The sequence below is a fragment of the Cibotium barometz genome, chromosome 51 (assembly GCF_041138505.1).
Source record: "Cibotium barometz isolate CiBa-2024 chromosome 51, ASM4113850v1, whole genome shotgun sequence".
NCBI classification, from domain to species: Eukaryota; Viridiplantae; Streptophyta; class Polypodiopsida; order Cyatheales; family Cibotiaceae; genus Cibotium; species Cibotium barometz.
Genome location: NC_141096.1, coordinates 25,720,391 through 25,738,475, shown reverse-complemented (window position 1 = coordinate 25,738,475; position 18,085 = coordinate 25,720,391). Strand labels below are relative to the sequence as shown.

General features: G+C 42.5%; 1 protein-coding gene across 1 annotated transcript in view; it reads right to left on the bottom strand.

Moving 5' to 3' along the window:
- LOC147609470 (polypyrimidine tract-binding protein homolog 1-like) overlaps nucleotides 1–18,085 on the bottom strand; it is a 35,104-nt gene that overhangs the window by 14,611 nt on the left and 2,408 nt on the right. Inside the window, exons 3-5 of the mRNA XM_086787440.1 lie at nucleotides 17,762–17,824; nucleotides 17,601–17,674; nucleotides 17,367–17,462 (exon numbers count right to left, since the gene is read on the bottom strand). Of these exons, the coding sequence (XP_086643566.1) occupies nucleotides 17,367–17,462; nucleotides 17,601–17,674; nucleotides 17,762–17,824 (233 nt within the window). The remainder of the gene's footprint in view (nucleotides 1–17,366; nucleotides 17,463–17,600; nucleotides 17,675–17,761; nucleotides 17,825–18,085) is intronic.

The window sequence follows — 18,085 nt, the reverse complement described above, 5'->3', positions numbered from 1 at the left end:
GTGATGCACATGATGCTATGCAGGCTGAAATTGCAGACCTCAAAAGGCAATTATGTATGATGCAAAAACAACTCAAGGATATGCATGAAGACTCACAGTCAAGGCATGTATCTCGTGTGTCAAAGCATTCTCCTTTTGTGAATGATGCATTGGAAAATGTTGCCATGGAATTGGGGGTTCAACCAAGAGATATGGCTGTCTCTTACCTCATGGGACAAGGTGATGTAGTTACTCGAAAGGAAGGAGGGCTTAGGTTTAAAAAGCCTCCTCTTATGAATCAACATGCAGCTGAAACATCAAAGCTTAAATCTATTGTGCGACAGGAAAGAGAAGAGGCGTCTGCTACCTCTCATCATGCCTCTACCGCACATGTTTCTCCTCCCCACAGGTCATCTATTAAAGCTCATGAAAGTCTTCTCAAGGAACCGACTCATAAATCAGCCCCTCCTCATGATGGAATTGAGCGATATGTTCCTACTAATGAAGCAAATAAACAACCAATCGAGAGAGATGAAGAGGAAACGCATCAACATAAGAAGAAGAAGACTAAAGAGTTTACTGCAGGTGACAAAACAGTTAAGTTTGAGTATTTTCATGGAGAATATGATTCTACCAAAGCTCTATCTTTTATCTCCCAATTTGAAATTGCTTTTCATGAGGGAGAATTTTCAGAATCATCAAAACTCAGACATGTGGGCATGTACATGAAAGGCACTGCTGCTCATTGGTGGTTGGCCGAGAAGCTTTCCGGCAACACCATTTCTACATGGGCTGAATTCAAACAAAAGTTTTATGATCAATTTTTGCCTCCAAATTTTACTCAGGATATATGCAGGAAGTGGGACAGGTTGGAGCAAAAAGAAGGGCAATCCATTACCTCTTACGTCTCCAAATTTTGGGAGGTATTAATGGAAGTGTTACCCTTCATGACCGTTACTGAAGAAGAAAAGAAGAGGAAATTTGAGTCAGGATTGCAACCCATCTTCCAAAGAGGACTACAAATCTATCCAAACCAAACTCTTCGTCAACTCATAAACTCGGTCTTGGCTTCCGAAGAGCTTAATGTCAAATGGGTGCAATCTAGAATTGACCAAAGCTTGGGCAAGGGTAAGGAGAAAGCTGGTTTTAATGTGCAAAAGGGTGGACAGCCCTTTAGAAGAGATTTCAAAGCCATGCACAAAGCTGAAAATTCAGATTTGAAGGATGTAAAGCCCCCTCAAAGAGCTGAAAATGCAAAAGAAAAGAAACCGTGGCAGAAAAAGGGTGTTTATGGCTTGACTCCTCAACAAAGGGTACAATACATTCGTGAAGGCAAATGCTTTAAATGCGGTAGTAAAGATCACATCTCTCCACAATGCCCTAACAAGAATAAGAAGCCAGAAGAGCCTAAAGTGCATGTCAACATGGTATATGATGTACAGGGCAACACGGGACATGCAAACATGCATAGAATGGTATGCAAAGCATGGGGACAACTAAAAGACCAGCCAGCTTTATTCATGTTTGATGACTGCTCCACTGACAACTTCATCTCCACTGATATGGCTGCTGCCTTGGGGATTGAAGTAGGTGACATGGGACCCGAAATTCATGCATGTTCAGCTTTTCTGGAAAAAGATGTGAAGGTTACACCCCTTATTGGAAAGCTGCGAATGCATATCCAAGGATACCTCGACCACGAGAACTTTCTCGTTGCCCCTCTTAGTGGATGTGATGTATTACTGGGAAAACCTTGGCATGCACGCCTTGAGCCTACCAAGAATTACAAGACCAACAAAATCACTTTTATGTATAAAGGTAGAGAGCATCGTTTAGATGCAGGTGTGTCGGGTGATACTATCCCCGTTGTATCTCATATACAAATCAATAAAGCAATGAAAAAGAGTGTTTCTTCGTACTTGGTTTTTGTACGTGATAATGTGGAACACAGTAATGTACATGTGGACACTCTTACTAAAGAGAGGCTGAAATTTTTAAGCGAATTCGGGGATTGTTTTGCTGACTCTTTACCTAATGTAATGCCTCCTTCACGGCCAGAAGATCACCGCATTGAATTAGTTCCAGGGAATTCACCTCCAAATAGGCCAGCATATCGTGTTAGTGCTTGCCAACAAGAAGAGATTATGAAACAAGTGGGTGAACTACTTGAGAAAGGCTTGGTGCGGCCTAGTTCTTCGCCATTTTGTTCACCCGTTCTTCTTGTACAAAAGAAAGACGGTTCATTCCGTATGTGTGTGGATTACAGGGCATTAAATAAGATTACCATCAAGAATCGGTTTCCCATACCGAGGATTGATGATATCTTGGACAAGCTGGATGGATCATCTTGTTTTAGTCGCATTGATCTTAAAAGCGGCTATCATCAAGTGCGAGTGATGCCACAGGATGTACATAAGACAGCATTTCGCACTTCTTTTGGTCTCTATGAGTATTTGGTTATGCCATTCGGTCTTACAAATGCCCCGGCTACTTTCAATCGCATGATGGACCGAATTTTCAGAAATCATAGAACTTTTACAGGTGTGTTCTTTGATGACATTCTTGTATTCTCCAAGAATGAGGAGGATCACAAAAAGCACTTAAGAGTGGTCTTTGAAGAACTAAGGCAGCATAAGCTTATGATCAACGCCAAAAAGAGTGAATTTTTCCTTTCAGAGATTCACTACTTGGGACACATAGTATCAAAGGATGGTGTACGAATGGATCCTGCAAAGATCCAAACCATCAAAGATTGGCCAGAACTTAAATCTATTCATGAAGTCCGAAGCTTTCTTGGTCTATGTTCATATTACAGGAGATTTATCTTTCACTTTGCAATGATTGCTTCGCCATTGCATGAACTCACCAAGAAACGTCCTATGTTTAAATGGACAGAGGTTGAGATTAATGCTTTCAATAAGCTCAAAAATGCCATTATCACAGGGCCAGTCTTAATCATTCCAGACTTGCAAAAGCCATTTGTGGTAGAATGTGATGCTTGTGGCAATTGCATTGGAGCCGTCTTAAATCAAGAAGGACATGCCATTGCATTTGAAAGCAGGAGATTGCAAAATGCTGAACTTACTCTTGATGTTTATCAGAAGGAATTATTGGCCGTCATTCATGCTCTCACAGTATGGAAACATTACTTATTGGGAGCTGAATTTGTTGTCAAAACTGATCACCAAAGTTTGCGGTACTTTCTTACGCAAACTAAACTCTCTGAGAAACAAATGAGAATGGCCAATTTTCTCTCAATGTTTCATTTTCAGATTTTGCATACTCCTGGCAAGAAAAATGTGGTAGCAGATGCATTGTCCAGAAAACCATATGTGGCTGCAATTTCGGTTGCTTCTCATCAAGACTTGTCTACTATGCGAGAAATGTACCATTTGGATGCTGATTTTTCAGATTTATGGGCTGATTTAATGACTGGTCATACACATGCTTCTTATGTGGTCAAAGATGGTTATATCATGAAGGATAACTGCTTATGTGTGGTTTCAAACATGAGACAAAAAGTTTTGGATGAATGTCATGCACCACCTTATGCAGGGCATAGAGGGATACTCCCTACTACTCAAATGATTGAGAGATACTTCTTTTGGCCAGGTATGAGGAAAGATATAGAAGCCTATGTACGTGCATGTGTCACCTGCCAAAAGGTAAAATTTGATAGGCAAAAGACTCCTGGTTTGCTTCAGCCTTTGCCTATTCCGGACCAGCCATGGGAAAGCATTGCAATGGATTTTATTATGGATTTGCCCCGCACCCCAAATGGCAATGATGCAATATGGACAATTGTGGACAGGTTTAGTAAACAAGCACATTTTCTACCTGTCAAAAAGACCATAAAACCAGAACATATGGTCAAAATTTTTCTGTCACAGGTATTTAAACACCATGGTATGCCCAAATCAATTGTGGGAGACAGGGATCCCCGAACAACAAGCCTCTTTTGGAGAGCTCTTTTTGATAACATGGGCACAAAGCTGAATTTTTCTTCAGCTTATCATCCTCAAACGGATGGACAAAGTGAAGCTGCAAATTCAGCTGTGTTGGATTTGCTTAAATGCTATGTGACAGATCAGAAATCTTCTTGGGAAAAGTATCTACCGCTTGTAGAATTTGCATACAATAATACGGTACATGCTTCTACAGGCAAGGCCCCATTTGAGATCATTTATGGCAAAGTGGTATTGCCACCTATCTTACGCACAAAAGATGAGATATTTGCTGCTGATGACTTTGTCAGGGACCTTGATATTGCCTTTTCACAAGTCCGGACAGCCATTGCACGCTCTCAAGCAAAGCATAAGAAAGCTGCCGACAAGCATAGAAGGCAATTGGACATTAAAGAGAATGACTTGGTATTGCTAAAATTTGAGAAAGCTAGACTCAGGAAGAGGTCTGGCAAGGAGAGAGCATGCCCAAAACTCTCTACCAGGTATTATGGACCCTTCAAGGTGATCAAGAAGATCAATGATGTGGCTTTTCGACTTGCTTTACCGGATCATTGGAAGATTCATAATGCATTCCATGTGAGCCTCTTGCGCAAATATGTGGGACCGGAACCTTTGGAACCGGTTATGGAAGATCCACCAGAGGTGGAAGAGCTGGAAGAGGTATTGCAGCCAAAGCAAATTGTGTTTCATAAGGAGCGAAAGTTTGCAGGTGGCAAACTCCAGAGGCGCTACCTTGTGAAATTCAAGAACTATTCTCCTATGGATGCAAAATGGATGGATGAAACATACTTCCAGGAGTATCCGCAGCTCCTCCAAGCATATTTGGAAGCATTTCAGTTGCGGTCAACTGTTTAGAAGCAGGGGAGGATGTCACTATTTGGGCATTCTCTGCGCTTCAGGCCTATGGACGAGTTCTGTAGGATGGACTGGCATCTTATGGTTGGGGACTTATGTCTACACCGAGAGCCAGTAGGCTGGATATATGGGTTGGGATTGTGTATCTGCGCCCAAATCCAGAGTGTGGTACCACGGACTACAAGCTAAATGAATAGGGAGACTGTTCAATGCATCCTTGCATAACATGTTTGCAAGTTAAAAATCCTGTCTTTGCATGAACTATTTGATTGCATGCAAGATTTGTTTGTGTAGTTCACATGTAGGGGACGCCCTCTTGTGAACCGTGCGAGTGAAACTGTATTCTGACCTCGTTTGTGGGCTGTAGACAGGTGGTAAGTACACCACTTTACTCTTTTATGAGTTAAAGCAATGTATTCTTTGTTTTGCAGGTCCACACTTTAATAAGTGTGTCCGCCCAAGTTATAAGTGAGATTGGGCGTCCACACTTCATTAAAGCTCGGGCGGACAAACTATCAGTAAGAATAGACTAGAATTCCCTTCCGGTCGGCTAGGCGAGTGTCCAGGCACCCTTCCCACTAAATTTGTGTGGAAAAGGGATGGCTATGGACTGGGTGGCAGTATGAGGACCTGCCACCATGCTATTACTCATTTTGAAAATTACCTCTCTCTACACTCTCTCTCTAGAAATAGGCGCCCCCCTTCAAGAGAGCCTATTTTTGTTATTCTCTCTAACTTTTTGCTTGGGGAGAGTGCTGATTTTCATTCCCTCTTGCTCCCAACTCCAATGGAAAGCTTGAAGATTCTTCCTTTCACAGTTAAGCCTCCAGTTGCTCACCTTTTCACTCTATCTCTCTCTTCTAAATGAATATGGAGTCTCCTAACCATTCTACCGCCCCCAAATTCTGCTGAAACCCTAATTTTCAGAAACCCTAATTCTGCAGAAACCCTAATTTCAGAAACCCTAATTTTGGAGGAAACCATACCAAGCTGTGCCCCTTACTCATAGGCATCTAAAGAGCCCAAAATGCCCAATTTTGGACTCATATAACCTGCTTAAAACCCTAAAAATCAGAAACCCTAATTTCAGCCGGAAGTGGAAAACGGTCACATTCAAGCTGTAGTTCGTCCGCACGGAGGTGGAGCTCGACATTGATCGTCCAATACTTGGTAAGAGCATTTTGCAAGCAATTTTCAATTTGAGATTCGAATGCTTTGACAATATGGTCTCCTATGTCTCGGTCCTGGCACACACATGTGTATGTGTATGGATGCCAGTGGAGCATAGCTGCGTTTGACAAGCTTCAAGGAATCAAGGAACGAAGCTACTCTCAAGTGAAGCTATGGATTCCATCGTCTACGACAAATTTGTTTGCAATGCTGTTTTCATGATCATGGATGCACTTGAACAGTTTGGCATGTGAATGCCCGTGAGGCTTGTAACAGTTTTCCTTGATAATAAAATCTATTACAAGGGGGGGTCGGCCCTTTCCGGCCCTAGTGCAGTGTGCAAAAATAAAATTCAGCTTCTTACTCTATTGTGTTGCGCCATTTAAAATTGTTTAATTATGTTAATAGCTTAAGTGTTTGCCAAGATTGTGCTCAACCCCGACCGGGGGAATCTCATTGGTATCAGAGCCTAGGATCTTCCTCCTTTCTGTGTGGAAGACGGTCCTAATCTAGCTTACACTAGCTGTTAGCATTCTTAAGCATTATGGCGAGCCAAACAGGTACTTCACGGGATGTAAATCCAAGGAAGAGTACATATGTGAAGCCAAGAGGAGACAATGTGCATGATGATACTCAAATGCATGAACAATACACTGCTGAAAATGTTTTTCTTGGGTCACATGATGGTATTGCACATGCCGGACAGCCATCTTATGTTAGAAGGGAAGGAAATGCAACTCATGTATATATGGGACAGCCATCCCGAGGTAAGGAGAAGGCTATACAGAGTGATGCACATGATGCTATGCAGGCTGAAATTGCAGACCTCAAAAGGCAATTATGTATGATGCAAAAACAACTCAAGGATATGCATGAAGACTCACAGTCAAGGCATGTATCTCGTGTGTCAAAGCATTCTCCTTTTGTGAATGATGCATTGGAAAATGTTGCCATGGAATTGGGGGTTCAACCAAGAGATATGGCTGTCTCTTACCTCATGGGACAAGGTGATGTAGTTACTCGAAAGGAAGGAGGGCTTAGGTTTAAAAAGCCTCCTCTTATGAATCAACATGCAGCTGAAACATCAAAGCTTAAATCTATTGTGCGACAGGAAAGAGAAGAGGCGTCTGCTACCTCTCATCATGCCTCTACCGCACATGTTTCTCCTCCCCACAGGTCATCTATTAAAGCTCATGAAAGTCTTCTCAAGGAACCGACTCATAAATCAGCCCCTCCTCATGATGGAATTGAGCGATATGTTCCTACTAATGAAGCAAATAAACAACCAATCGAGAGAGATGAAGAGGAAACGCATCAACATAAGAAGAAGAAGACTAAAGAGTTTACTGCAGGTGACAAAACAGTTAAGTTTGAGTATTTTCATGGAGAATATGATTCTACCAAAGCTCTATCTTTTATCTCCCAATTTGAAATTGCTTTTCATGAGGGAGAATTTTCAGAATCATCAAAACTCAGACATGTGGGCATGTACATGAAAGGCACTGCTGCTCATTGGTGGTTGGCCGAGAAGCTTTCCGGCAACACCATTTCTACATGGGCTGAATTCAAACAAAAGTTTTATGATCAATTTTTGCCTCCAAATTTTACTCAGGATATATGCAGGAAGTGGGACAGGTTGGAGCAAAAAGAAGGGCAATCCATTACCTCTTACGTCTCCAAATTTTGGGAGGTATTAATGGAAGTGTTACCCTTCATGACCGTTACTGAAGAAGAAAAGAAGAGGAAATTTGAGTCAGGATTGCAACCCATCTTCCAAAGAGGACTACAAATCTATCCAAACCAAACTCTTCGTCAACTCATAAACTCGGTCTTGGCTTCCGAAGAGCTTAATGTCAAATGGGTGCAATCTAGAATTGACCAAAGCTTGGGCAAGGGTAAGGAGAAAGCTGGTTTTAATGTGCAAAAGGGTGGACAGCCCTTTAGAAGAGATTTCAAAGCCATGCACAAAGCTGAAAATTCAGATTTGAAGGATGTAAAGCCCCCTCAAAGAGCTGAAAATGCAAAAGAAAAGAAACCGTGGCAGAAAAAGGGTGTTTATGGCTTGACTCCTCAACAAAGGGTACAATACATTCGTGAAGGCAAATGCTTTAAATGCGGTAGTAAAGATCACATCTCTCCACAATGCCCTAACAAGAATAAGAAGCCAGAAGAGCCTAAAGTGCATGTCAACATGGTATATGATGTACAGGGCAACACGGGACATGCAAACATGCATAGAATGGTATGCAAAGCATGGGGACAACTAAAAGACCAGCCAGCTTTATTCATGTTTGATGACTGCTCCACTGACAACTTCATCTCCACTGATATGGCTGCTGCCTTGGGGATTGAAGTAGGTGACATGGGACCCGAAATTCATGCATGTTCAGCTTTTCTGGAAAAAGATGTGAAGGTTACACCCCTTATTGGAAAGCTGCGAATGCATATCCAAGGATACCTCGACCACGAGAACTTTCTCGTTGCCCCTCTTAGTGGATGTGATGTATTACTGGGAAAACCTTGGCATGCACGCCTTGAGCCTACCAAGAATTACAAGACCAACAAAATCACTTTTATGTATAAAGGTAGAGAGCATCGTTTAGATGCAGGTGTGTCGGGTGATACTATCCCCGTTGTATCTCATATACAAATCAATAAAGCAATGAAAAAGAGTGTTTCTTCGTACTTGGTTTTTGTACGTGATAATGTGGAACACAGTAATGTACATGTGGACACTCTTACTAAAGAGAGGCTGAAATTTTTAAGCGAATTCGGGGATTGTTTTGCTGACTCTTTACCTAATGTAATGCCTCCTTCACGGCCAGAAGATCACCGCATTGAATTAGTTCCAGGGAATTCACCTCCAAATAGGCCAGCATATCGTGTTAGTGCTTGCCAACAAGAAGAGATTATGAAACAAGTGGGTGAACTACTTGAGAAAGGCTTGGTGCGGCCTAGTTCTTCGCCATTTTGTTCACCCGTTCTTCTTGTACAAAAGAAAGACGGTTCATTCCGTATGTGTGTGGATTACAGGGCATTAAATAAGATTACCATCAAGAATCGGTTTCCCATACCGAGGATTGATGATATCTTGGACAAGCTGGATGGATCATCTTGTTTTAGTCGCATTGATCTTAAAAGCGGCTATCATCAAGTGCGAGTGATGCCACAGGATGTACATAAGACAGCATTTCGCACTTCTTTTGGTCTCTATGAGTATTTGGTTATGCCATTCGGTCTTACAAATGCCCCGGCTACTTTCAATCGCATGATGGACCGAATTTTCAGAAATCATAGAACTTTTACAGGTGTGTTCTTTGATGACATTCTTGTATTCTCCAAGAATGAGGAGGATCACAAAAAGCACTTAAGAGTGGTCTTTGAAGAACTAAGGCAGCATAAGCTTATGATCAACGCCAAAAAGAGTGAATTTTTCCTTTCAGAGATTCACTACTTGGGACACATAGTATCAAAGGATGGTGTACGAATGGATCCTGCAAAGATCCAAACCATCAAAGATTGGCCAGAACTTAAATCTATTCATGAAGTCCGAAGCTTTCTTGGTCTATGTTCATATTACAGGAGATTTATCTTTCACTTTGCAATGATTGCTTCGCCATTGCATGAACTCACCAAGAAACGTCCTATGTTTAAATGGACAGAGGTTGAGATTAATGCTTTCAATAAGCTCAAAAATGCCATTATCACAGGGCCAGTCTTAATCATTCCAGACTTGCAAAAGCCATTTGTGGTAGAATGTGATGCTTGTGGCAATTGCATTGGAGCCGTCTTAAATCAAGAAGGACATGCCATTGCATTTGAAAGCAGGAGATTGCAAAATGCTGAACTTACTCTTGATGTTTATCAGAAGGAATTATTGGCCGTCATTCATGCTCTCACAGTATGGAAACATTACTTATTGGGAGCTGAATTTGTTGTCAAAACTGATCACCAAAGTTTGCGGTACTTTCTTACGCAAACTAAACTCTCTGAGAAACAAATGAGAATGGCCAATTTTCTCTCAATGTTTCATTTTCAGATTTTGCATACTCCTGGCAAGAAAAATGTGGTAGCAGATGCATTGTCCAGAAAACCATATGTGGCTGCAATTTCGGTTGCTTCTCATCAAGACTTGTCTACTATGCGAGAAATGTACCATTTGGATGCTGATTTTTCAGATTTATGGGCTGATTTAATGACTGGTCATACACATGCTTCTTATGTGGTCAAAGATGGTTATATCATGAAGGATAACTGCTTATGTGTGGTTTCAAACATGAGACAAAAAGTTTTGGATGAATGTCATGCACCACCTTATGCAGGGCATAGAGGGATACTCCCTACTACTCAAATGATTGAGAGATACTTCTTTTGGCCAGGTATGAGGAAAGATATAGAAGCCTATGTACGTGCATGTGTCACCTGCCAAAAGGTAAAATTTGATAGGCAAAAGACTCCTGGTTTGCTTCAGCCTTTGCCTATTCCGGACCAGCCATGGGAAAGCATTGCAATGGATTTTATTATGGATTTGCCCCGCACCCCAAATGGCAATGATGCAATATGGACAATTGTGGACAGGTTTAGTAAACAAGCACATTTTCTACCTGTCAAAAAGACCATAAAACCAGAACATATGGTCAAAATTTTTCTGTCACAGGTATTTAAACACCATGGTATGCCCAAATCAATTGTGGGAGACAGGGATCCCCGAACAACAAGCCTCTTTTGGAGAGCTCTTTTTGATAACATGGGCACAAAGCTGAATTTTTCTTCAGCTTATCATCCTCAAACGGATGGACAAAGTGAAGCTGCAAATTCAGCTGTGTTGGATTTGCTTAAATGCTATGTGACAGATCAGAAATCTTCTTGGGAAAAGTATCTACCGCTTGTAGAATTTGCATACAATAATACGGTACATGCTTCTACAGGCAAGGCCCCATTTGAGATCATTTATGGCAAAGTGGTATTGCCACCTATCTTACGCACAAAAGATGAGATATTTGCTGCTGATGACTTTGTCAGGGACCTTGATATTGCCTTTTCACAAGTCCGGACAGCCATTGCACGCTCTCAAGCAAAGCATAAGAAAGCTGCCGACAAGCATAGAAGGCAATTGGACATTAAAGAGAATGACTTGGTATTGCTAAAATTTGAGAAAGCTAGACTCAGGAAGAGGTCTGGCAAGGAGAGAGCATGCCCAAAACTCTCTACCAGGTATTATGGACCCTTCAAGGTGATCAAGAAGATCAATGATGTGGCTTTTCGACTTGCTTTACCGGATCATTGGAAGATTCATAATGCATTCCATGTGAGCCTCTTGCGCAAATATGTGGGACCGGAACCTTTGGAACCGGTTATGGAAGATCCACCAGAGGTGGAAGAGCTGGAAGAGGTATTGCAGCCAGAGCAAATTGTGTTTCATAAGGAGCGAAAGTTTGCAGGTGGCAAACTCCAGAGGCGCTACCTTGTGAAATTCAAGAACTATTCTCCTATGGATGCAAAATGGATGGATGAAACATACTTCCAGGAGTATCCGCAGCTCCTCCAAGCATATTTGGAAGCATTTCAGTTGCGGTCAACTGTTTAGAAGCAGGGGAGGATGTCACTATTTGGGCATTCTCTGCGCTTCAGGCCTATGGACGAGTTCTGTAGGATGGACTGGCATCTTATGGTTGGGGACTTATGTCTACACCGAGAGCCAGTAGGCTGGATATATGGGTTGGGATTGTGTATCTGCGCCCAAATCCAGAGTGTGGTACCACGGACTACAAGCTCAATGAATAGGGAGACTGTTCAATGCATCCTTGCATAACATGTTTGCAAGTTAAAAATCCTGTCTTTGCATGAACTATTTGATTGCATGCAAGATTTGTTTGTGTAGTTCACATGTAGGGGACGCCCTCTTGTGAACCGTGCGAGTGAAACTGTATTCTGACCTCGTTTGTGGGCTGTAGACAGGTGGTAAGTACACCACTTTACTCTTTTATGAGTTAAAGCAATGTATTCTTTGTTTTGCAGGTCCACACTTTAATAAGTGTGTCCGCCCAAGTTATAAGTGAGATTGGGCGTCCACACTTCATTAAAGCTCGGGCGGACAAACTATAAGTAAGAATAGACTAGAATTCCCTTCCGGTCGGCTAGGCGAGTGTCCAGGCACCCTTCCCACTAAATTTGTGTGGAAAAGGGATGGCTATGGACTGGGTGGCAGTATGAGGACCTGCCACCATGCTATTACTCATTTTGAAAATTACCTCTCTCTACACTCTCTCTCTAGAAATAGGCGCCCCCCTTCAAGAGAGCCTATTTTTGTTATTCTCTCTAACTTTTTGCTTGGGGAGAGTGCTGATTTTCATTCCCTCTTGCTCCCAACTCCAATGGAAAGCTTGAAGATTCTTCCTTTCACAGTTAAGCCTCCAGTTGCTCACCTTTTCACTCTATCTCTCTCTTCTAAATGAATATGGAGTCTCCTAACCATTCTACCGCCCCCAAATTCTGCTGAAACCCTAATTTTCAGAAACCCTAATTCTGCAGAAACCCTAATTTCAGAAACCCTAATTTTGGAGGAAACCATACCAAGCTATGCCCCTTACTCATAGGCATCTAAAGAGCCCAAAATGCCCAATTTTGGACTCATATAACCTGCTTAAAACCCTAAAAATCAAAAACCCTAATTTCAGCCGGAAGTGGAAAACGGTCACATTCAAGCTGTAGTTCGTCCGCACGGAGGTGGAGCTCGACATTGATCGTCCAATACTTGGTAAGAGCATTTTGCAAGCAATTTTCAATTTGAGATTCGAATGCTTTGTCAATATGGTCTCCTATGTCTCGGTCCTGGCACACACATGTGTATGTGTATGGATGCCAGTGGAGCATAGCTGCGTTTGACAAGCTTCAAGGAATCAAGGAACGAAGCTACTCTCAAGTGAAGCTATGGATTCCATCGTCTACGACAAATTTGTTTGCAATGCTGTTTTCATGATCATGGATGCACTTGAACAGTTTGGCATGTGAATGCCCGTGAGGCTTGTAACAGTTTTCCTTGATAATAAAATCTATTACAAGGGGGGGTCGGCCCTTTCCGGCCCTAGTGCAGTGTGCAAAAATAAAATTCAGCTTCTTACTCTATTGTGTTGCGCCATTTAAAATTGTTTAATTATGTTAATAGCTTAAGTGTTTGCCAAGATTGTGCTCAACCCCGACCGGGGGAATCTCACTTTACTTTCAAACACACTTAATTCATTGACATCCATGGAAGGTATGAGAAATCAAGAAAGTGAAATCAATACACAATGGAAAGCAGTATACAAAGAAGAATCCATTATATTTCCAAAATCAATTGTATTTACAAGAGGTCCCTGAGAGGGATGAATACAATCACCTAAAATACTATATTGGGTGTCCCTATGCTGAAAAGAAAAAATATGACTAGACCAATCTATCTGGACTTGAAGAGTCTTAAACCACTCAATTCCTAATAACAAGTCTACATTTTCTGGGTGCATTACATAGCATTCCAGAGTATCTTTGTAGTCCTGAATCTGGATTGGAAGCATCTCCACCTTTCGATCTCATACTTGCCTTCTCGCAAGTAAGCGTACCTCATAGGTATGATCGCTGGGTGTCGTATCAAGACTCAATTTCTGCACAAGTTTGTAGTTAACAAAGTTGTGTGAGCTGCCAGGGTCTAGAAGAATGTGAATCTGATGGCCATTCACTTCTCCATAAACGCGGAGAAGATCATGTAAGCCAAATACTTTAGAGTTGAACAGACAATCAGAACAAGTACTAGGGCGAGAAAGTACAGTAATTGACGTACCTGTCAAAGACAACTGGTTAGCTGCCTTTGGCTTGGGTCCTGCGTTGGTCTTTGCACCCTGTTGCTTCGAGCACTCGTTACGCATGTGTCCTTTTTCTTCGCAGATAAAACAACGTCCTTTCTTCTTGAGCTTTAAAGCCCAAAGGATTCGTTTCTTCTTCGCTGGTGTCAAACTTGAATTCTTCGAAGGTTGGTCCGAAGACTTTTCTTCAGTCGTGTTAGCCATAGGTATGGAGAACTTTCGTTTATGCTTATTTCCCTACTCGGTAATGGGTTTCAACTTGGAAGAGACCATGGTATCATCATAGATACGAGCTGAATGAATGGCCTCGTCCAATGTTTTGCATTTGTTATTTTTAACTTGTAAACGATATGAGTCTGGTAAACCAGCTACGAAGAACCCCAAAAGAGTAGTGGGATCCATCTTTGTAGCTTTCATCTGCAAGTCCCTAAACTTCTGGAGGTAGACCTCATAAAGGAGGTGCTGTGAGGTCATGGTCAAAGCTGAAAACCAAGCAACAACATCATAATAATCCTCTTTCTTGAGGGATTCCTTCTTGAAGACGTCTTCGAATTGTGCCCAAGTTGTTGGCTTAGGGTTGAGTTCCTTCCACCAAAGCAAAGCTTTGCCGGAGAGGAAACCTGCCGCTAACTGGATCTTTTTTCCATCATCATATGGATGAAACTGAAAGTGAACTTGCGACTTATGTAGCCAAGTGTCCACGATCTCCTTGGTGGGCTGCTTTGGCTCGCCCCCAAACGGTTCCGGAGTAATGTTGGGATCCAAAGCAGAAGCCAAGGTATCCATACCCGATAGTTTTGCAAAGCTTGCATCTGGGCTGCAATTTGTGCTTGACGTTCCGACGAGGAAGCTTAGAGAGCTACTTTGAACTCTTGGAAATCTGATTTTGACACATAATCGTCAAAAAGATCGGCATCGGTATCTTTCGTAGCCGGCAAGCCTTCGCGTTCAACAAGGGGCTCCAACTCTGATTCTTGGGTCAACATCGTGAAGAGAGTAAGGAGAGAAAATTCGATCTTTACACAATAAAAGTGCGAGGAAACTTGAGAGCTTGAGAGCTTGAAAACTTGAGAGATGTGTGGCAAGAAGCCCACTTAAGGGGTTTATATAGCTAGTCCCAAAAGCTTCTTGAGCTTTTGCTTTTGTGTTTATATATATATATATATATATATATATATATATATATATATATATATATATATATATATATTCAATTTTCTTTCTTTCTTTCTTTTTTAAACACCTTTAACCTTGGAGGAGACCTTTAAACTTTTTGTAAAAAAAAGTTTTAATAAAACCCAAAAAAACAAAAGCATCGAATCGGCGGATACTTTCGCTACTTGTTTTTTTGTTGTTTCTGGTCTCTCGAAAATAGCGCCGCCGCCGTTTGAGCGTGTCGCCAGCCTTGCTGCGTGCGGGTGTACCTGGCTGTACGCAGGAGCCTGCGCCAACCCCGCCTAGGCTTGGCCACAAGGCGACGTAGACCTAGGCGCCTGCCTCGCTTGGCCTGGGCGCCTGCCTGGCCCGGCCTGGTCGCCTGGCTGCGTAGGCCAAGGCGCATGCCGCCTGGCTTCACAGGCCTGGCCGCCTGCCTGCCTGCCCGCGCAGGCCAAGGCGCCTGCCGCCTGGCTTCGCAGGCCTGGCCGCCTGGTTACGCAGCTCTAGGCGCCCGCTTTCGAACGCCTGGCCGCCCGCTTGTCTGCCCGCCTGCAACACGTCACAACCAACAGCTACACAACAATCGCATCTCTCTTCTCTCAGTCTCTCTCGTTCTCGTTCAACCCAAAAGCAACCATGCTTTTTTTTTCTCTGTTTTCTCTCTGCTGAAACTGTTTATACAGTTCAAACCCATCTTTCCTCTTCTTTGCAAGCCAAACAACCCTTTCTAGACCACAATCGCTATCATGACGGGTTCTTATGATGAAAAAACACACATACTGAATCTGAAACCAGCAGTATGCGCAGAAAAACAGCAAGCTTTTTGAACACATATCTTTCTTTGACCTCATCTTCTCTACCTACCGACTTGCTCGTTCACGAGGTATGCTCTGATACCACTGTCAAATCCCCAAGGATCTCCTCGTGATCGTTCCTGGTACGAGACTCGAATCTTGCAAACAAACGAATAAACAACAAGGGAGTGCAGGCCTGACTCACCTCCCAACCATGACAACCGTGGGCAAGCCCACAGTCTTGGCTGCTATCCCCACCGAGCCACGAGCTGAGCTAACTAGGTTGACGTACCGACCAATCTCCTCCTCGCGACGTCCCATACCGCCACGAAGCTACCCTCGCGGGCCTCAAGATTGCTGCCGGCCTCGACTGCATAAAGCAAGTGCACGTCTACACTAGATCCAGGCTCCAAGACCATAGAGCTCTCACAAACTCGCGAGACTCTCTATATCTCAATAACTAACCTTGGCCACCCTTTTATAGGCTCTTGGCCGGTCATCGACGAGCGTCCACACTTGGACGCCCGCCCGTTCATACTTGGGTGCCCGCCCGTTAGTATATCCCTAACTCAACTCGTCAATCAGCTTGCCTAGCTCCAAGCTTTCCCAAACCTCAAAGCTAGTCTTGCGTGCGTGTAGCACACGGTAGATACACACTGTGCACATGACATGAGAGGAGTGTCATTTTACTCACGCAGGACACGTAGTTGCGTATGCAACTAGATGTGCATGCTGCAGGAGAGTGCCGCCGGCTGTATGACAAGAATGGACACAACTCACATAATCACATTTGTGTTACTGCTCTCAATGCTCTGTGGAAACTCCTCACAAACTATGCAAGCTTACATATAGCTTTTGAAGTTTTGATTTGTCCTACACCTTATCAGGCAGCCCCTGTGCCACATCCATGCATCCTCTATGCTTCCCCATACAACCTCCACATGTTATGTACACAATTGCTTTCAAAAACATATTTTATATTTATACTATTCAAAACCAGAAAAATAATGGTATACTTAACATATTTTATATTTATACTATTCAAACTATAAAAATAATGGTATACTTAACATACCATAATTGTTTTATATTTATACTATTCAAATAACCTTATCTTATCAGAACGTTATGTACTTGAATCAGACACATATATCTAACGTTTCTAACCACCTTGATATGAGGAAATCCATTGAAGCAAGAACACGAGCAAACACAAGATAAGGTTCAAGAGGACACTATTTCCATTAGAAAGGTGCTCACATATCATTGATGAAACCATGCCAAGAACATTCTTAAATAGGGCTGCATCCTTAAGGCTTAAGGTGCTCACATATCATTGATGAAACCATGCCAAGAACATTCTTAAATAGGGCTGCATCCTTAAGGCTTACACGTACTTTCTCATGTGACTCATCAATTACTCCTCACAACTCACCCCCCTTGTGCTTTACATGTGACTTGCCCAAGGCTTCAATGTTTAGCTCTTGAAATCTAGAACGCACATAAAATAAAACTTGGCATTACAACCAAACTCCTGAACTTCCAAAATTGTCTTCCCAAATGCATGGACAAAGGGACATGATATTTGTGCCAAGGGGTTGATATACCTGCTTCTGTGACTTTGGAATTTCACATTTAGGTCTGTATGTGCAGAGAACGAGATGCGGAGGTGGCAAGGCCCGACGTGCTCAGCTAGCAAGTATCTGCAGACCCATTCCAAAGGCCGAACAGCCATACAGTCAATAATATCCAGCTGAGGACTAGGGCAATCGATGCTACTAACTTATTGACCCCAAAGGAAGGTACTAAATCAAGCTTGGCAAAGCAAAATAGTAAGTTACCTAGGGATGCTTCTGCCATCCAAAGATGACCTTGCTGCCGAAGCCGTGTCCGCATCAGAGAATTGAACAAGGGCCTACATCATTGGATTGAAATTAGACCAGTAGACAAATGGGCAGAAGTGGCCAAATTGACATTGTGGCAAAAGAGAACCAAAACTAACCTGAAAACCTGCAGTCTTCTCAAAAGTTGCAATCTTGTGCACAAAGCCAAAAGCTGAGAAAACCTGTAGGACAAGAAAGAAGGAACTTTAAAGCTTTATTGTATTGCACAAAAGCATCCTCACTACACAATATACACACAAACATATATGTATACATGCATGCATACATATAAACATGTATGCACATATGCATATATGCCAAACATCGATGGCACTCAGCATCACAAGGTCAACTGACCTAACCAACACAAAATACAACTCTTCAACCATCAAATACAAAATATTTCTTACTAACTTGTCCTAATTGTAATACTACAACAAGAG